The sequence below is a fragment of the Polypterus senegalus genome, chromosome 6, assembly GCF_016835505.1.
Source record: "Polypterus senegalus isolate Bchr_013 chromosome 6, ASM1683550v1, whole genome shotgun sequence".
Taxonomy (NCBI): Eukaryota; Metazoa; Chordata; class Cladistia; order Polypteriformes; family Polypteridae; genus Polypterus; species Polypterus senegalus.
In genome coordinates this window covers 111,053,433-111,075,076 of record NC_053159.1, presented here as the reverse complement: position 1 = coordinate 111,075,076, position 21,644 = coordinate 111,053,433, and the positions used below count along the sequence as shown (strand labels likewise).

Here is a 21,644-nt window from a genome sequence, read left to right as displayed (position 1 = left end):
AAAGAAAAAAAAAAACGAAAAAAGAGAGAGGGAGAAAGTGACAACTGCTGAGTGGAGGGAGTAAAAAAAATGAAATAATTAAAAAAGTAAGTACTGTATTGCGCTATATACAAGTCTCTTTACATTCGACTTATGTCAAATATCTAAAAATCTTTGAAATTGCTAATACTGTATGTTAATGTCCTGTGGAACAGATTCTGGGTCATCTGTGTGTTCATCTTGATGCATCTCCAGAGAAACAGTCAGTCCATGTTTCTACACTATGTTGTGCAATACTGTCCAAGCCAATACAATGTGGCAAAATTTTGTGAGGCTATACAACAGTGATGTGGGCTATGCAAGGAGTGAGTTTTCAGGGACTACAATGATTTTAGGCTCATGATAATGACTGGCTTATAAAACGATTCATACTTTCTAGAGCTCTTGTGAGTTTTGTAGCAAATTGTACCCAACACTATAGATCATCACACAGAAATCGTGAAAACCTTGCTCCGTTAAGGGTTTCAACACCAGTAGGCTATTTGGTAATGGGCACTTTTCGGTGTGAACTGGTATCACGCAGTCATCACTGAGCCACATCATGCCATCTGTATAGGATGGTGTAATCAGTGCTTGAAGTGGAATAAATAACTGCCAGTATACGCCATTTTGTGTCTGCTTCCTCATCCTCTTACTCTTCGTGATGCATTATAAAATACTTATGCTGTAGTTATTTCTGAAAGCAGGAGTTACTTCAATCATGCTTAAATACGCACAAGGTCGGAGAACAATGTGCCAGTATGTGTCCACTATCTGCCTCCAAAGCAGGGAAATACCAGCATTTCAAGCCAAGGGTATAATTAGGATGCTACCCAGATAGCGTACATGTGTTAAAGTCAGGGTGAGAGGGCCAAGATCAAAATGAACTTTGCATCGAGTGCTGATTGTCTTAAAGTAATCGACACATTCCACTACACACATGTTGCGATAAAGGCACCATCACAGAATGAATCTGGTTATGTAACCAGAAAGCACTTTTATTCTATTAAAATACAACTAATACTGCAGGTGATGCTCAAATGTGTCTGACAAGCAGACTTCAGAGTCAGGCTGTGTGTGATGGTAACACTGCCATTACCAATTACGTCATCCTGCACGCAGCACACCCATGTTACTGGTAAAATAGACAGGCTATATGCTAAGGTGATTAACACCTAAAGTAAACTCTTAATGTTATTACCAACATTGAAGACAGCTCTATTCCAAAAACAGTTAGTTAAATGTGATACAATTAATTCCAGAACTCTGGAATGGGACAGATTTGTCATTGAAAAGTACAATAAAATTAGATTTTCTGTTCACTACATTGTTCTGCTGTCAACATCAAAATAGTTTGCACAGGCCTTATGGATCATTGAAACTTTCCATAACTAAGTCAATTTCTACACCAAGTTTGTGTTTTATAAATCCAAACATCTCCTTAAGAAATGGCTTACGCACATATCTGAGGATAAGCAAGTTTTATACATAATGCCTCCGGTGACTGGGGATGACACAGTGCCATCTGAAAGGCCACTGCAATGATTCATTCAAGGATGCTTAAATGTTTAGCCAGGCTAAACCTGTCTAAATGATGCACACACAAGTATGTCCTTGTAACTGCACATCTACTTTAAATATTACTATCTGCATTTATGATATGGTTATTGACTGTGCAGCCATCTTTTATAGCTAATAGCAATAAACATCTACTGATCTTTGAATATTTGAGAAGGCCCACAGTATACTGTAACATATTCACAGTCATTAAATAAATAACTGAAAATGTGCTTTGAATCTCAGGGTGCTCCACAACAGCTTATCAAAACCAGGAGCCACAAAAAGTTATAAAATAAACAAACACATAATAATCTCCATGTTCCAGAAGAAATGAAGACATTAATATTCCAGTAGTCATTGTTAAAAAATTTTTGGAAAAATACAAGTTTTTCATTACAGCATTTCAGCACCATTTAGGCTTCAGTGCTCAGTGCAGCATTCACATCTCTGTGGAGGCTGCCTAATGTTGCAAGAATAACAAAATGGTTACTATTTTTCTCTTACAAGATACACGGTTGACATCCTGGTTTCCAACAGCCTTTTCTCCATTGAATGCAAATAACCAATTCTTATTTTGTATACCACACTTCAAACTGAGAATCATCACATAGCTTTATATAGGTTTATTATCATAAGATTAGACGATCACAACTTTAATTCATGGTATGTCTGTTGCAAGCTGCATAGACCACCTACCAGAGTTAACAGGACACTTGTTGCAATAGGAGATAGATGGTGTGATAGCAATTAAAATAAGAACAGCCCAGACAGGGTTATTCATGTTCTCAGCACTGGTTCCACAGTTTGACAAGTTTCTCAGAGTTGTATATCTGTTTTCAGATGCTCACCATACTTGGTGAATAACCAACAGCATTTTGTTTCCTGTTGTTTAACTAAAAGAGAATACCCTTTTCTCTAAATAGCAAAATTGGCAATCATGAATAAATAGAAATGTCAGAGGGCTGGGATGGAAAAAAAAGCACATTTTTGGCATTTATCCTTTCTGGATAATCTCCATGCAAACATCCTTTGTAAATATAAATACTCTGCTTCATGCATCTCAGAGAAAATGCAATATTTTAATAATGTACTTGTAATACATGCAGTAAAATAAAATGAACAATTTAGTTCACACATTTATATTTATATATGACTGATAGTGTTAATTGTGGGAATGCCTAGACTAGCATCCGGACTGGGATTGAGAAGAATTCCCTACTCGGACAGCAAGCTGTAATGGAAGGACAATAAGAAAGGAGGTGCAACCCAGCCAGGGGAATCATCAATTTGTACTGTATCCTAGTTGGAAGGAAATAATAATAGATGGTAGAATCCAGCAGGGGACACTCTTTCTCCCCTGGGATGTGTCCTTTCTTGATGCAGAACAGAGTAGATCCAATATCCGTCTCCCTTTTGTAACCATGGAGGAAAAATAATCAGAAAAGAGAAACATGGTACAAAAACAGATATAATTTCCATTCCGAGAACACAATGAATAATCCATTTATACATACATATTCAGGCTGGAGAGAAGCCAAGGGACAGTACAGTTACCATAGCCAGTTCTTCAAGTGAGGAAATGCTGACAGTCATATGCCCCATCCGCTGGAATGTTCGATGGAATAGAGACACTTCTGAGTTTGTGTTGGATTCATAGAATTCTTGTCAGATATTGGCAACTGCCAGATGGGCTGTTTATTTCTGAACTGAACCCAAATAACACCTTCACATGTTCTCATCGTTTATGACTGACTGTGGTTTTAGCCATATTGGTCAAGCAGACATCAGCACTTTTAAAATAGCCTGCTTGTGTGTCCTTCACATGTTTTCTGTCCATCTCTATAGCTCTCTCTCTCACTCTCTCACCGCTGAAGTGCATGGCTTTGAAATAAACTTCAAGACAGTGAGTCAGGCCTGCTTTAATCAATTCAAATCCCTGCCCCATGAAATCCACACATAAACTGGCCCGGCAACAAATAGAGCAACTACCCTGCCGTGCCATCTTCCAGTTGCTTGTGTCATGAATCCCCATTCCCCCTATCCTGCTTTCAGGGGCTTGTCTCACATGTCTTTTCTGTTAGCTGGCTTACCTAAATGTGTCTGGTTTCTGCTCATATGAGTATAACCAGATACAATGAAATAGACTTTACAGATCATAGTGACTTACTGCAAATGTTGGCTACAGATGGATGAGGGACAAAGGGATTTTATGAGCAGTTCATCCACCCATGTGACAGGTGGCAGTGCTCCTCTGATAGAGGCTTAGTTTGGACACCCACAGGTTTGCATGGAACTTGCAGTGTGGAAGGCCAATCCTGTTGGGGTCTCTCATTGCCGCTGGGGAGGTGCTGTGAAAAATGGATATCCCTACTATGGGAAACTGTTATGATCCCGAAGTGCTTCCTTTAGGCAACATGACAGCATCAGAAATACTCCTGGGTTCAGCATAAAAGAGGATGACTCCGCTACCTCAGGGTTTGAATCGAGAGGCAGGTGGATGAGGATCAGAGGTTGTAGTGGAAGTAGACAGAGCTGTGCCTGGTGGTTGGGGCTATGAAGTGCCTCCTATAGTACATATAGTGAGAGAGGAATGCAGGCAAGATAATTGGGTGTAAATATTAAAAATAAAGCACAAAAGGCCACCAAAGGCTAATATAACCCAATATTTTACAGCTGTTTTCTCACCAATGGGAGGTCATTTACAGTGCGGTAACCCACAAACAAACTGGCATAACAAGCATAAAACTTTTTATTATTTTATTAAAAGAAAAGGTCTTCAGGAAAACATTTTTTGTGACAAACATCTCATAATAATCTGTTTACTTTTTAACATTACGTGTATCACTGGGATAAAACTATTTATGTAGATCATGAGAAGGCACGTATTAATGCCATCTTGACAGATAACACACAGTGCAGATTAAAACTAGTCGAGTTTGGATGGGTGTTGATTCGTTTCTAACCTAGTTTTGTTAAACTTGACTTGCTTTTATGGATTGTTAGATTCTAATAAAAATAATAAAATGCTAAATAAATAAATAAAACTAGTTGAGTTATCCAAGCGCGCTTGATAAACATAAGGGTAAAAAAAGTTATTTTTCTGTCAAAATATTACAAGATGAAATTGTGTGGATACAGTAATTTGCCTGTTTAAATCAGATTTGAATTATACTACAGATATTGCAACGGTTGAAATGTACAAACAGTTCAACTATTCCCAAATCTGCAGTTTTCTCAGTAAAAAATAATAATATGTTGAGGAATGATTGGATTGCCAATTTATCTTGATGGCTACAAAACTTTTCAGTCTTGATCTACAAGCATTATAATTGAAGGATGAAGTATTGGAAAATCTGCAGCAGTTCAGGGGATTGAAATTGGTTGTTTGGAGAAGTACAAGCAATAATTTCCAAAAATATTTTAGAAGTTTCCTCCTGGCTTTAACACAAGTGTAAAGTAAAGTTTAACTTTCAAAAATGTAATAAAAATCAAATACTAGTCTTAATGTAATTTGTTTAATAAAATCTAAGTGTTTTGACTTGAATATGAAGCAAAATGTTTCTGTGTTTTTATCATTTTTCCAATTAACTAATAGAACTGGTACACATACAACATGCTATTGCAGTAACTACTGTTAACAAACTGTTAGTGTAACTTTTAGCACCTAGTACTAGGGTCTTGTACTGTGTTAGCCATTATGAATGTAGTGAAAAGTCAAGCAAAATGACACCTATTATTAGCTAACTAAAAAGATTACAATATGCAAGCTTTCGAGGCAACTCAGGCCCCTTCATCTTGCCTGAAGAAGGTGCCTGAGTTGCCTCGAAAGCTTGCATATTGTAATCTTTTTAGTTAGCCAATAAAAGGTGTCGGGCGGCACGGTAGCGCAGTGGGTAGAGCTGCTGCCTCACAGTTAGGAGACCCAGGTTCGCTTGCTGGGTCCTCCCTGCGTAGAGTTTGCATGTTCTCCCTGTGTCTGCGTGGGTTTCCTCCCACAGTCCAAAGACATGCAGGTTAGGTGGATTGGTGATTCTAGATTGTCCCTAATGTGTGCTTGGTGTGTGTTTGTGTGTGTCCTGCGGTGGGTTGGTGCCCTGCCCGGGATTGGTTCCTGCCTTGCGCCCTGTGTTGGCTGGGATTGGCTCCAGCAGACGCCCGTGACCCTGTGTTCGGATTCAACGGGTTGGAAAATGGATGGACGGATAATAGGTGTCATTTTGCTTGACTTTTAGCACCTAGAAAATAACCTTTCACTTACAGTTACAGTGTATTATGGATTAAGTTCATTTCCGTACTAATCAGCTGTTCAAGTTTTGTATGTTCAATCCTGGGCACTAGAATTTCATAAATATTCTTTACTATTTAATTGTAAGGGGCAGTCATGCAAATTAGCGCAATTTAAACCTAGTCTTCAAACAAACAGCATGGCTTTGGACAGTGTAAAGTAGAAACCTTGACTATCTTTAAGAAACATCTGGATTAGATATTGGGACAGCTTAGCTATTAGCTAAATGACAAACAAGAGCACATCATTCTGTCCATTGAGCTCATTCAGATTTCTTATGTTCTTCAGTGTGGGGCAGCATTTCTTTCACCTATTTTTTTGCTGAGATAGTGCTATAAAAACATTTTTTAACTTCCTCCACATCTTTTGTTGTATGCAAATGCACACTGTAATCCAGAGACTGAGAAGCTGTCGTCATTTAACCTGCCTGCACTAAAACTGCAACTTTTATTCATAACAAATCCATGCTGTAAGTTACATTTAAATATACTACTGCAGTACAAAAGTCCCTTATTGCAGAACAAACACAAACTCTGTTCATTTCTGTCTGGCCATGATTACAGCAAAGAGCTGCAGGAGCTGTGAAGCATGTAATGCTTTGGGGAAAGATTTCTACTAAAATAGAGGTTCTCGGATCTCCCTTGGCATGTGAAGATTGCATTTTTAACATGATACAAATGCCAGATAACACCCCAATATAATTGTGTTTTCATGAGGAACAAATGTGTAATATGGATTTGTTTTAAACTCCCAAGACTAAAGAAGACATATAGATTGCTACTCCCTCGAGCTCAGGTTTTGCCAGTTACACTTATTATAAATTACTTTCTATAAAAATGTGAGAGAACAAGTTATATAACTAGTAAAAGTAAAACCCTAAAAAACAATAAACAATTTAACCATCAGCAGTTCAACAGCCATTTGACTCAATTTGTATATGACAAAACATAAGAAGAAGAAGAGGAACCAAGTGCATCCCATGACTGAGGGCTGATGATAATCTTAGAGGCTATGAAAACAAAACTCATTTAGTCCCAGACCAGGCAAGATGGAGACTCAATCCAAGTCTTCATCGAAGGATGAACAAGGCCAATGGACTGAATGGTCTCATCTTGTTTCTTAAACTCTACTGAATTTTCTGGAACAAAAAAAGAAATATCCTGCCACTATACAGAATCATCTTAAAATTTCTTCTGGTAAGATTTATTATTTGTGTAACAGTTAAATATCATGAAATGACTGCCCCGTTCTTACTCTGTGCTAGAGAATCATCTGATCCTGTGATGACCAGAACCATGGAATGAGAACATTCAGGAGCTTGATATTTTGAGTAATGCTACTTACAAATGAAACACATGCTGCAAGGAGAAGAATCCGCACCAGCAAGTCTTCAAACTGCTCAACCACAAGGTCCCATAGAGACTTTCCTGAAAAATAATAAATGTACTATGAACCTCAGTTTCTCCCACTTCTTAATAATGCCGTCCAATAATCAGCAACACATCTGGTAATAAAAGTAATGATGCACAAATCACAGGATCAGATGAACAAACTTTCCATGCACTACTTTACATCATGTAAAATCCATAACAATCTCCTTACTTGTTCATTTGACAATTAGTATAGCACAACAGTGCAGACTTAGAAGGAGTGATACTCAGGCATGTTCAAAGCAACACACTAAGCTGAAATTACAGTCCTTTCTTGGTAGTGTAGAAGAAAATTTGCAACAGCAAAGTCACAGAGCAAAGCACAAGAAGGTCTTTCTTGACATAGCACTTGGCATTATGCACCAGAAGCCAACCCAAACATGGCCTCTCCAGGGAAGAACAACCCGCTAGAGAATTGCACTTGGCTTGCCATTTGGTGACCTCACTTAAGTAAAAGGACCTCAGAATTTTGAACCTTCATGGGATGTGTGAGACACTTAAAAACTGTGTAAATGCAGAGAAACATTCATCAAGGGGTTCTCTTAAGAGATTCAGTGTATGTAAAAGTCAAAAAAGGTTGAGAACATAACTAAATAAGTTAAGCCTGCCTACCAGGCAGACAGTATGGTGTAGTGGTTAAGGCAAAGGACCTCAAACCCTGAGGTTGTGGGTTCAAATCCCACTACTGACACTGTGTGACTATGATCAAGTTAACCAACTGGAAAACTGAAAGAAAAGTAAGCAAGTATCATAATGTTATAAGTGACCTCAGATAAAGACATCAGAAAAAAAAAGTAATGGTACAAGATTTAGAGTCATGGCTGTCCTCAAATAATCACTAGGTGAACTATTGGATATTTTTTGTATTTCTTTTCAGTGTTTTTAATATGTTACATACATTTTCTTATATCAGAGATGTAAAGATCTGTGTAAACAATTTCACTCTAGAGTTTATGAAGTCTGTGTTGTTCTTCATAAATCAACTAAAAGGACTTTAGTTGCTGCCTCCCTAACATGCTTATAAGGCTCACAGTTTCCATATTCACACTGCACATAAAACAGTTCTTTGTTTTGTATTACTTACCTAACTTCATTGTATTAATAAAACCTGGTTTTTAGGTTGAACTATTAGATTCTGCTTAATTGATTATAATTACTATTGACTGGAATCATCACTTGGGACCCTTATAATCACCTTAGGGAATACACCCATTTTCTGAAGAAGCTTTTATCATTTTATGGATAAAAGCTACACCAGTCCTTTATAGATCACACTCACTCATATCAAATCAATTTAGACTCAACACATAGCCCAACTTTCACATCTTTTGGAGGGAAATCAGAGTTCTATGGAAACCAACAAAGAAAACACAGGGAAATCATGCAAACTTCTTTCTGTTAGACAATTCTTTGACCTGCACAGAAGATACATTTACCACTATAATATCATGTGGCCCCATCCCAAAAAAGGAAAATGATCAAAATTAAGCAAGATCTAACAGAAAAAATACAAATTTATACAAAACATTAGGGAAGTATGTGGAATATAAATGCTGCCTTTTTTTAAACTTATGATCCCCATGATCCAAGAACAGTCGAGATGACTTAAAAGATCCCTTGGGGCATTTATTACAATGCAGATTTACATGTGGGGAACATAATACGCAGTATATATAATAATGAATGTGCCTTGTATCACTCATTGACTCTATATTACTTAAAGGGGTTATCTGCTACAGGCATCCAAAATCCTCCATTCTATTCACTGAAAAGGAAGTTTTATTTACTAATAGGATTTGCAGCCTACAGTCTGCTTTTCTGAGCCCAAAAAAGTCTGCCAGAAAACAGACAAAAGAAAATGGAAAAATCAATATTTACCTTCTTCTGCTGGCAGCTCTGTTGGCGTGTCAAAGAAAATCCATTGAGGAACATGTATAAAAAAAAAAGAAAGAAATGGACAAAGATTAGTTGGTTATGACACAAATCAGCAAACAGAGAGCATACTCTTATTTTTAAAGAGTTTACTAGTATATTAAGTCAATACTGCTAATGTATCTTGAATATCTCAAAATAAATGTTAAGAAAAGGATGTGCTTTTTTTTTGGGTGGGGAGCATTCAGAAGGACAGCCATTAGAGCTCATTAGTGCTCAAGGCACTGCATGTACAGGAGTTTTTACTTTCTCTCTAATATAAAAAATAGTATTGTTCAGGATAGGGTACATTTATCTTACATGTCTGTATAGTCTTTCAAATTTGTGGTAAATGATGCAAGCTTTCCCTGAAGGCAGACAGCAAAGAAAGAAGAAAAGATGTTTTACTGTATTTTCCTTTAACAACTATAAAAGACTGTGAAATAAGGCGCTCACCTAATGGCCTTGTGTCAGCAAGCGTGACTGCATATGGAACAAATCTCAAAAACAATAATTCTTTATACACCAAAAGATCATACAGAAGGCAGGTAAGCATAATGACCCAGACACAACTTATTACAGCTTCAGTTTTTGATATGGTGGGCTGCACTGCAAATGTCACAACTCACTTTTATATGTTTATAATGCATGAAAAATCCAAAGGACAGCCAAGCCTATAAGTATTTTGAAGGATTTTGTTTGTACAAAAATACATATCTTCTTTAAGAAATATGCACTTGTCCATAAATATCTGGGATAACAGGCTTGTTTACTTGCAGAACGTAGTGAATACATACCTGTAGTAGAGAGAAAGGCATTCTTTTCCCAAAAAAATACATTAATCATATTATAGTGTATATATTAACAATTATAACACAATGATACAAATTAACCATATTCCTCACTTTATAGCATGCATTTACTCTCTGCCATCATGCATTTAAGTAGAAGTATACATTATGTAGGTAAATCTTGCAAGGCTATGCTTCTCTTTCTTAATTAAATTTCAAAGAGCTTACAGCCAACGTTCTCAGGTTCTGTCCTGGAAGACTCCAGTGGCTGTGGGTTTTTATTCCAAAAACTTTCACAATCACTGCATAATATTCACTGTACTTTAAATTGATCTCATTGTTTAATAATCTTTTCTTCTAAGAAATTCCAAAATTTGCATTTTTGCCAAAGTGTTAAAATTTCATCTGCCATTTTTTTAATTCAATTTTTTCTTTAGAGTTACTCCCTTAATTGTATCCTAGTGCTGACGAGCAGAAGGGACAGTGTTGGTACCTAATTCAGGTATTTAAAATTCTCAAAGGCATTGACAAAGTACATCCAACAACATTTTTTCAGCTTAAGGGCGAATCACATAACTTGAGGACATCAGTGACAAAGCATTCTTTGCAGCGTTTTTATTGCTGGGTTGCTGTCATCTTAGGGGAAATCCCCACACCTGTCCCCCCAACCCCCAACATTGTAGTACATACTGACATTACCTAGTCTTTTAGTCTATTACCAGAACACAGGTCCTGGCTTAAAAATCAGGACCAGACAATCTTAATGCCAGCTAAAAAAAATCTTATCCTTCGTGATGGGGCCTCTTTGTGGAAGGCAGCCAACATGCCTTATCTGATAATATGCTCATTACAGAGCAAGTTACACTCAGGGATAGCTCTCACAAGTAGAAGTTGGACACCCAAGTTCAAACAAAGCCTCATAACTCAAGGAAGAACATCATTGGTGGCCTGAAATTTACAACAGTGGTCAACTAAAAGGATGGGCTTATGTGCACCCAAGAAACCCCTGACAATACCTTTACTTTTCCCTTTAAAATGCCAAAAATACCCTAACTCATCGCTGCTCTCTCATCAAATGTACAGCTCTTAGTCTGGTCATAACTTCTGCTATATAGCAGACACCCAGTGCTGATATGGAGTGGTCATAACAGATGTTGCAGCAACTCCTTTACTTCAAAGAGCAACTATGCTGGACTGGAAGGGTAGAATATTTCCCTTTATTGGGTTTGGACAAGGGTGCCATTAATCCAAACATTGCTGAAGGATAGCAAGTGCACAAGCAGAGAGATCAACCTAGATGAAAGGCCATGTATTTGTCTTGCTGAAAACAGTAACTAACTGATCACCAGTTTCTCAGAAGCCATAATCTTGCTACCAAGCAAGGACCCCCATTTGTAAAATCCTCAAAGAGAAACTGCAGAACCACCAGCAAACAAAAGGTACGATCAAGGCCAAGAAGGAGGCGAGCTCCTGAAACAAAAGAAAGAGAGAATGCTGAAGATTCTTCTTCATGTCCTGAGAAATCCAACCAGGAAAGGAACAAAGTATCGCTTACCTCAAACCATAAGTACAACTACTTTAATTCTGAGAACTATTAATTGTAATTTAATAGACAGTACAAAGTTAGCTAATGTATTATGGTATAAGTGTCTCTACAACTAAAAGGTAATAAACTTGAGAAGGATAAACTCTGGATATTATGAGTTTGTCATCCTAAATCCAGAAAGAAAGTGCAGAGCAGCATCTCACACTCGCATGCCTGCACTCACATAGAGAACTATGGGAGGTGGGCGGAAGGTGGTAACTCAGCATAGATTAGCTGTGAACAAATGAACACCACCATGTGAACAAGAGAAGCTTAATAACCAGCTGAAGAACTTATCCATCTTGGACACATTAATTGAAAGACCAGAACTCATAAATTATGCACCTTTTTCTATATGAAAGAAAAAGATCCATCTAAGCCAAGAAACAGGAATCAAAAGTTATGTGCATCTTCCTATAGGAGTGAAAAGTGAGTATAGTATATGTATACATACACAGACAGACAGATAGATAGATATTATTTCTTTATTACAACAAGTATGTCTGGGTTTTTGTTAAAGTAAGTCTATAGCCAAGACTTTTATCATTTAGGAACCTTGCTCATAAATTGTACAAATCTCTTCATATTTCTGAATTCTCAACTGGGAAGTGAAACAGAGATCCCTCACTCAACCCATAGGTGGGGTCTTGTTGACGGTTTTGTTTAATTTATTGTCGAAGGTAAAGCTAATAATTGACTGAGTGATCATTTACCCCCTCCCTACAGTACCACATGGTGCTTTCTTTCAGCCAGTGTGCCAACACACAGCTGGAGGAGCAAATCTTAGACTGGGATGTCACTACCCGATTTGTGTTACCTGCCGGATTTGTGTCACATATAAGCAGAACGTTAACACATGCATACACTAAAAGTACTCCATTTCTAACTTTATGTTTTTAGCTGATTTGCTTTGCGCATGCATACATGCTTATGTGATATCACTACCCAATTGGTATTACAATCGCATTATTTCCATTTGAAGGGCTAGGTAGCTTACCATTAACATTCCGAAAAAATATTGTTCTGCATTGATTCAGTGTACATTTTGTCTTCAATGTTGGATTAAGCATGTTATATTCCTCACCATGTAACGCAAATAGGACTGTGAGAGGGACAGCCCCCAGGTGTATAACGGCGATTCCTTGCATCACAGGTTCTGTGGGTGTTAATTAGTTGTAGTGATAGGAGCTTGAGAGATGCAGAGAGAGATAAAAAGACTTGGAGAATAATTTTACTTTAGTTAGGCACTGTGGTGCAGAGTTTAGTACTACCTCCTGACAGCTCAGCTCAGATCGCACTCAGGGACACTTAAAAGAATATTGAACATTATAATCCACTCAAAACTAATTCTGTTTCTCCTTCCCCACTTACTTCAATGCATTTCACCAAGTTCACCGACATTCCCAAACTGTTCTGTGTTTTCACCAAACTTGAGGCAAAGTAAACTCAATGGGGTTTGCTAATCACTAAAGGCAAGTCAGTGAAGAACATTTATGGCATTACATACTGTGGTGGATTGCCAGCATTTTACTCCGGCCCTCACCCCCAGGCCACCAGGAGGAGCTCTCCCGACAGCATGATCATACCCCGAGTTCTAGCAGGGCATCATGGACTATGTAGTGTTTATACACAGCCCTGCTGGATACCTTGGGGGCCACCAGGTGTCGCTGTAGAGGGGCTCGTAGACTCTTATGTGCCCTATGACCCGGGAGTGCGTCACGGACACGTGACAGGAAGAAACGACGTGCTCCCGGGTTGAAGAAAAGGACTGTTTACCCTGACCCGGAAGGAATAAGGAACTGTGGACTGATTGGGCAGGAACACCTCTGGGTCAGGGGCTATAAAAGGACTATGGGCCAGTCCAGACACTGAGCTGAGCTGGGATGTAGGAGGGCGAAGTGTCTGGGCGAGGAGGAGAGAATATTATTGTTGTGATTATTGAATTTATGAGTGTAGAGTGCTTGGTGCACATTGTTATTATAATAAATAATAACTGTGGACTTTTTACCTGGTGTTTGGAGTGGTACCTGAGGGTGTTAGAGGTGGACCACGCTTCTATCTGCTACAATACCCAAGCTCTTTCGGCTGTGATTTCCCCCATCTTCATTCATAGAACAATTTAGATACACAGCAGGAGCCAAGAGGGTGGGATAGTATTGTTAGCTGTTTTGTGGGCACTTAATGACCGCAGAACTTTAGAACAAGGCAATATCTTTGCAATCATCTTGTCTCAAGCCTCTCTCAGTTAAATCAGATGTGGGCAATTGAAGTTTTACCAGAATTCAGTACCACAAACAAAAGCGGTCTACATACAATCTGAAAAACTCAAATACTACAGTTTTTTTTCCCAGCCCGTATTAATATAGAAGCAGATCACATCAGTGTGGCAGTGTAAAAATGGCATTAGAAATATTTGTAGGCTAAACAATTAAGCAATGACATATCCCAATTTAAAAGTAAGAATGACACAGTGTGAAGTCAGCTGGAGTAAAAACCTGTGGTCAAGGGGGCACTCCGGGACTGAATTTAAAAACAACAATAATATTAAGATTCTTTAGAAACTTGTACCAACTCAGGGTCTTGGGGGATTTAAGCTACTGTGCATGTCTTTTCAGAGTGTGGGATTGTGAGAAAAACAGGAGTGTCTAGAAAGAATGTGAAATCTTCATACTGACAATAATGTTGCACAACCTAGAATGGTGGACCAGTAATGCAAGAGGGAACACTGAAACGTAAAATGCAGAACTTCAAAGCATGCATTTTGACAGTTAAAGAAATAGGCTGCTTACAATAGTCTTCAGTATGACCTGTGTGACAGGTAATAAATAACTATGCAGACAAGCATCTGGATATGGCAGCATTTATCTATTTAAAGAGCATCCTGTCTCTCTTTTGGAAAAATAATTTTGAATCCGGCTGAATTAGTGTACTAGAAACCCTGCTGCCAACTGCCAGAGCACTGGGTCACATACTGTAACAACTTGGCCTAAGTGGGTAGTCTTAATTTGTTCCTTTAAAGAATCTGGATAATCCCAAATTTATAGGAATTCAACAAGCATCAGTGCTAACCATTGTCCAACCATGCCAACTCTCTACTTTTAAAGATATGAATGTTAATTTTCATTCATTCATTCAGTGTCCTCAAATTATTTTTGCATTACAAACTTACAACACTATCCTGGTGGCACTGGGACTAATGCTGAAGCCAACTCTGAGCAGGTCACCTTCTTATAGCATAGACTCTATTAGCAATGCATGAATGTTAAATTTAATTGTATTTTTATATAACTCCTCTTACAACTGACAAAATATGTCTTGTTGTTGTGCATTTCATACAAAAGTATTCAATGCCTAAACCTGGAAATCATTAATGAAAATAATTAACAATGACAGACAAAAAAAAAAGATTTAAAAAGGAAAGTCGCCAGATAATTTTCAAATTTATATTTGCACATCATCTTTGTGAAAGGTTGCCTGCATGCAGAATGCCAGGTTTTGCACATACAGATCTAAACAAATTTACTGTTGCGTTTTTGTTTAGAATGTCAAATCTAATAATCAATACACTTGATGAATCAATGTTTTATTCTTTTAGTGCCTGAATTTTCTATAATTACTTTTGTCTATGGTTGAATTAAAAACAACTGAAGCAAGGAGTAAAAAGCAGGATCCATTATGGGCAGTATGCCTGTGCATAAGATTAACAATTCACAAAATCATGAAAGGGTAGCCTGAAATGTCCCAAACACCTAATGGCACTTGGGTGTGATACACGGTCTCGAGAGGAAAACTGCACAAACACGTGGAGACTGCATAACGTCAAAGAGGAAAGCTGCTTTCTTGGGGATAAAGGAAGTGTAACAGCCACTTGTGTTAAGATATGTTTATTATATTTCTAGCTATTTTAAGATGAAATGAACAGTATATTGCTTACATTTGAAAGAAATATGTATTAATGAATGTAAAAGTATTGTTTGTTTGGAAGTGATAACATTCCTATAGTTACCAGTCTTCCTAAGTGTTTTTGATTGATTTGTCATTCCTTTAAATGGAATAGATAGGGAGTGGGGCTAAAGTGACTACTGTGGAGCTACAGACCATTAAGGAAGTTGACCAGGTTGCTTTAATTTGTATTATGCAGATGTTAAACAGATAGGTTATGTTAAATGTGTTTATAATATTTTTTATTTTGTTTAGGCTCTGCAGTAATGTTCTTTACCATTTGCGAAACAAGTTACGAGCAGGAGGCCAGGCCACAATCCTCTGTACTGCATGAAATGGTGGGTTAAACAGAGAGACGGTTATTACAGGTAGTGTGTGTGCTGAAGTCCATACTAAAAACAAATTCTGGATAGTTAAAAAGCTTTCTAAGATTATTTATTCCAAGTCACATGGAATACTTATTCATTCAATCAACCAAACCTGCATTTCTGTGAAAAATGAGAGATAAACTGGGTACCTGGAAAAGCTACGCAGAAGACGTAATGTGCACAATGCAGCCTTGCCCTTCTCAAAAACTGTTGGCATGTCCCAGATTTAAAATATACTAAATGTGAAGTAAATGTAAATTTACACCATCAATAAAAAGAGAAGGCATCAACATTTTAAAATATAAAATACAGGAAGATATGGATTAATAAAGTATCTATCTATCTATCTATCTTTATTTTTAAAATTAAGTTATTGCCCAATTTGTTCACTATGTGAATATCTTTAGAAATGGTTTAAAATATAAAATCATTCAAGTTTCCACAATCATATGCTTTTGAAGGTCTCTAAAGGCTCCTTCAAATTTAATTTTTGTAATCCTCCTTCTAAGCAACTTTTCTAGGAACAGACCAATCTAAATATGGTGTTACCTTTGACCAGGAAAACATTTCCTGTAGAGGAAAAATCCTTTTGTTACAGTTCATTTGTTCAAGTCTTCTCCACAGGATGGCTACAATGTAATGTTTTTTTACCTTAAATAGCACAACTACTAAACAATCAAGAATATAATACAAGATGACACAAAAACTCTTAGCTGATACAAACTCTTCGTTTCAAAGTATATCATACTCTGCTTTACTGCAACAGTACAAAAACAGCTGAAAATCCTTTATTAAATATTTAATTTTACGGTGCACAGTTCACTTTAACATTTCAAAATAAACAAGAATGATTTGGAATTACTATCTCTATACTGTACATTCTACTTCCTAATATTTTTTTAGTGATCCTTCTGAAAATGCTGTCATCTGCAAAAAGGTTTTCAGTTAAATTTCACCCCCAGATTCAAATCTAAGTTTAAATATAAAAGCCAAATGTTGCCTTACTAATGAAAATAAATGGGGAGACATGGGACTCTTCATAAAACTTAATTTGAAAATAAAATCTATAAGATGTTCCTGATGCACCACCCACTGCTGCTTTGTCAACTGGAATGGTCAGTGACGAGTCCAACTCTGACCATAAGTATGTGCGGTCTGTAACTGAAGACAAAGCAAGGAGACAACTGAAGAATCTGAGTGAAGGAAAGTAATGTTTGCAAAGTTAAAATAGAAAACAAATACACTCAGAATAACATGAAGGATGTCTGGAATGGACTGCGTATAATTGCGGAACTCCAGCAATCCAGAGTTCAAGTGTTAGAAGGGGATATGCACAAATCTAATGCCCTGAAATAATTTTTAATAGATTTTCCTTCCCAATGACACCTTCTTCCACTGTCCAGTCACCCCATATTATCCTTATAACTCCTACCATCTGAGCTGGAATGGCCAGTGACAAGTCTACCCTTGACCATCAATGTGGACTATCCATAACTGAAGACCAGGTAAGGAGACTCAGAAACTTACACACAAAAAAAAAAAAGCCACAGGACCAGATGGAGTCAGTCCTCAAGTTCTTAAGGCCTGTGGTGACCAACTTTGTGGTGTCTTCTGTCACCTGTTCAGTCTGCCCCAAAGGCTCCAAAAAGTGTCGCTGCTGTGGAAAATGTCCTCCTTTGTCCTTGTTCTAAAGAAGGCAGACATCTCTTCACCTGACTCAAAAATATGCAGGTGGATGAGCCTATGCTGCCCTGGATAATGGACTATCTGTTGGGCAGAACACAGCTTGTGAAACTCAAAACACTGTGTCTCTGATGTAGATATGAGCAACACTGGAGCACCACCAGGAACCTTTACTCTTCACTTAGTACACCTCCGACTATAAAAATAATACCAGGTCATGCCACTTGCAGAAAGTCTCAGATGATTCTGCTCTTAAAGGAATGTATTGATAAGGGGATGAGACAGAGTATAGGAGTCAGGTGGAGAAGTTTGTTTCTTGGTATAAAAAGAATTGACAGTAACTTATTAGCAGAGCTAAGGAACTGGTTATTGATTTTTGTTTCACCAAACAGCCTCCATATCTGGCCACTATTCAGTGAGTGGATGTAGATGTGGTACACTGGTATAGGAACTTGGGGTCCACATCAATGACAGGCTGGACTAGTCTCATAACATAGAGGAACTATATAGGAAGGGGCAGAGCAGACACTTTTTCCTTAGGAAATTGCATTCATTTGATGGGGGATGTGGCATCCTTCACATCTTTTACAACCCTCTGATGGCCAGTGCAGTTTTCTACATTCTGTTGTGCTGGGCTGGTAACATCACTTCAAGAGAGGCCCAATGAATGAAAAAGCTACTTGAATGGACATGCTCAATTATGGGACACACTATGAACCCCCTGGAGGTAGTTTTGTTTTAATTCTGCCTTTCGCTGCTAAGTGCCATTATGAACAATGCTGCACATCCTCTCTCTGACACACCAACACTGAGGACTTTCAGTCAACGAACCATTCAGCAGAAGTGTGCCAAGGAACACTATGGTGCTCCTATATACCAACAGCAATAAGCTTGTATAATAAGTCAGAAGTTTTCTTTTTTTTTAGTTTACTTTATTTTTAGTCATTCTGGTGTGTGTTCAGCAACAACAACATTTATTTACATAGTACATTTTCATACAGACGATGTGGCTCAAATTGCTTTACAAAACGTCAAACAGAAAGATACATGAAAAAAATAATTAAGAATAGGCAATAAAATTAAGAGATAAGAAACAGAAGAAAAAGGTAAAGTCTGGCAGGGAGGACAGAACATAGATACATAAATACACACATACACACTCATGTATTTATTTAATGAAGTTCTGAAAAAATCCAGTTTTCCCCCTGGGGACAAATAAAGTTCTATCTATGTTCACTTACTAAAGTTGCTACATGCATTTTTTCCATTACCTCATAAAAAACACAACCAAAGATTTCAGAGAATTAAAAATAAACTCGCACTCATAAACGCATTTACATATTACTTTAATAAGATACTCATTGGTTCTTCATGCCATTTCCCTTGTTTTCTACATGTTGCGACTAAGAGGGTGAAATCTTCATTCGCTGCAGCTGGGCGACCAACACAGGCTTTTATAAGTAGCCTGCCACTCCTGCAACACTGTGCTTCAAGTACTGTGCCTACAACCTCTCTTGTTTGGCTCTACTTTGGATTTCAAATTTGTTTCTTCAGGTTTTTCTCCTTATTGATTTTTGTTTATGAACTATGGTCTGTTTTATGTTTTAAGATTTTTTTGTTGGGCATGTGAAGCCTCAGATTTTGGAATAAAGCTTCCCTTAATAGTAGGCCTCTGTGGTGCTTTGAAGTCTATTCTAGAAGCAAAGATTCATCTTGGATTGATAGTCAGCAGGAATCCTAACAATTACTGTATATATTTAGATAGGTAAAAAGAAAATCAGCTAAAATCTCAGTGTTTATTTTATATCTTTAGGTTACTGGTAAAGGCTGGTAAAGACCTTACTATTTAGTTAGCCTCCTTAACAGAGGGTGCATCTTGAAGCAGAAAATGATTAAACTGATCCAGCAGCCAGACATACTCAGACTGATGCCCGCTTCTCTATTTCTGCCCAGCTGGAAGGGTGCGATAATTTTTTCTTCAAAAAGCCCAAGAGTAACAGGCCTGTAAACTTGTTAAAATACTAACTTTTGCTGGAGAAGAGTGGATTCATTTCAGCCCTAACAGTCTGGTGCCACTGCATCCACAAAAGCTAAAAAGAACTGCTATTTTGGGTATTCAAATGCTATATTTTTAATTAAGCATTTTTGTATCTTTTGTAGTGGCCACTACTTTTGCTAACATCTCATGAGAATAGGTTTCATCTAAATCTGAGGTACACTTGGCAGGAAGTGAAAAAAAAGTCCAGTCAAAGACCTGAGAAATAGACTGCACTTTTCTTCACATGCTAAAACTTGTGAAGCACATGGTGACAGTTCAGTGGTGCTCATCAACTACAGCGATACAGTGACCTCCACTATAGCAAATAAAATGCACTTCTGAGGACTGGGCCTTGCAAAGATAGAACAATTAAACAACATTACAATATGATGTCCTAAATCTTTGATTTAGGGATGAGCCGAGACTATTTAAGTGTCAATAAAAGTCAATCAATCAGCAATATCTGCTTTGATTTTTGAGAATACATTAGTAAATCAGCTTCATGTATTTTTTTCAAATACATTTCCTTTCAAACCGACATCAGGTTGGGGCTTTGAAGGGTATTGGCTATTTGCACATTCTGCCCATTTCCAACTGAAAAAACTAGGAAGATCTTTCCTGATCAGCCATATGCTACTGTTTGCAGGAGTAATACCTAATTAATCAATTTTGTGTCATTTTGTGGAGAGAGTTGGCAGACTGATTACTAAAATTTATATTTTGAATTCATCCCTACTTTAACTTGGAGTGTTTGGTACTTTTTTCACTTTGGTAGCTTTAAGGTACAATCATTTCAAAGGACATATTTTGTAAAAAGTTGATTACATGACAACGAGCAATGATTGCCTACTTAAAGACACTAAAATGAAATAACAGTGCAAGGTGGAAAGGCTACACAGTGGTTGGCTTTGTCACCTTACAGATCCAGTGTCCAAGGTTTAAATCGCATGTCTAATCCTGGTCTGTGTGGGGATTTGGGTAGGAAAATCTGAGTACCCAGAGCAAAACTCACACACATGCACACAAACAACATGCACACGCCAAAAACAAACTGGTTAAGAACGGCAATTCCAAATTGGTCCTGTTTAAGTGTAGATGTTTGGGAGACTGGCACACATCCTGGGTTGCTTCCTGCCTTGTGCCTGATGTTACAGGGGTAGGCTCTGGCCCTCCTGCAACCTTGAACTGGATTGAGTGGGCCTGAAATGTTATGACTGAAGTGGATGCAAGTGCTGTTATAAGTAAGATGAAGGCTCATGCTGTTCGTATTATCAGTGTTCCAGTGCTCACCATCCACCTTAATAAAAGGATAAGCATCTGTGTGTCTGTCTGGTTGCTGTGTCCCCATCATTCCAAAAGATGGCACATCTTGAAAATTTGTATAAAATGCATTGCGTTTGTTCTTCCAATAGATGGCACATCACAAACATCAACAATGCTTTTACAAATCCCATAGCAAATGGCATATAGCAGAGACATTTGCAGAGTGTATTGCAAACATTATCGCTGAGGTCTGCATTGATTAGTTAGATTTCAGCCTGTGCTAGATGGGTAGCACGGCTAGTACTAAATTGAAATAGTTGAGTTAATTTACCTTTTCTTTTATGTAACAATCAGAAGAACCTGAAATGTCTTAATTACATTCAGAGTCAATCTTACAAAGCTAATGTTTAATATTAATTTATATACAGTAAGTGCTTGCTTAATTTTTATAGAATGTCAGTTTCTCATAGTTACTTAGAATATGGCATAGTCTTTTAACCCTGTAATTTAACACGGAATAGAACTTTCTTAGCTATATCTGTAAAACAGAGTGTTAATTAAGCCAGTTAGGAAATAGTCTCACTGCTAGCATGGACTATTAAATATGTTTGCAAATAGGATATTGGCATACAGTTTTCTGAACGTTTTGAAAAGAACTTTCTAAACATAATAACACTGTATGTCAAAACCTAGAGAAATGAAAGATAAATAAGCTTTAAACAGAACCTTTCTTAGATGAGAACTTTTCTTTTCTTTAATATTAAATTTTC

The 21,644-nt window shown here is 37.5% G+C and overlaps 1 protein-coding gene across 2 annotated transcripts in view; it reads right to left on the bottom strand.

Annotated features, from left to right (window-relative positions):
* The window catches only part of atp2a3 (ATPase sarcoplasmic/endoplasmic reticulum Ca2+ transporting 3), a 352,313-nt gene that overhangs the window by 271,799 nt on the left and 58,870 nt on the right, over positions 1-21,644 (bottom strand). For both annotated transcript variants that reach the window (XM_039756778.1, XM_039756779.1), the window contains exons 2-3: positions 9,172-9,189; positions 7,208-7,290 (exon numbers count right to left, since the gene is read on the bottom strand). In XM_039756778.1, the coding sequence (XP_039612712.1) occupies positions 7,208-7,290; positions 9,172-9,189 (101 nt within the window). The remainder of the gene's footprint in view (positions 1-7,207; positions 7,291-9,171; positions 9,190-21,644) is intronic.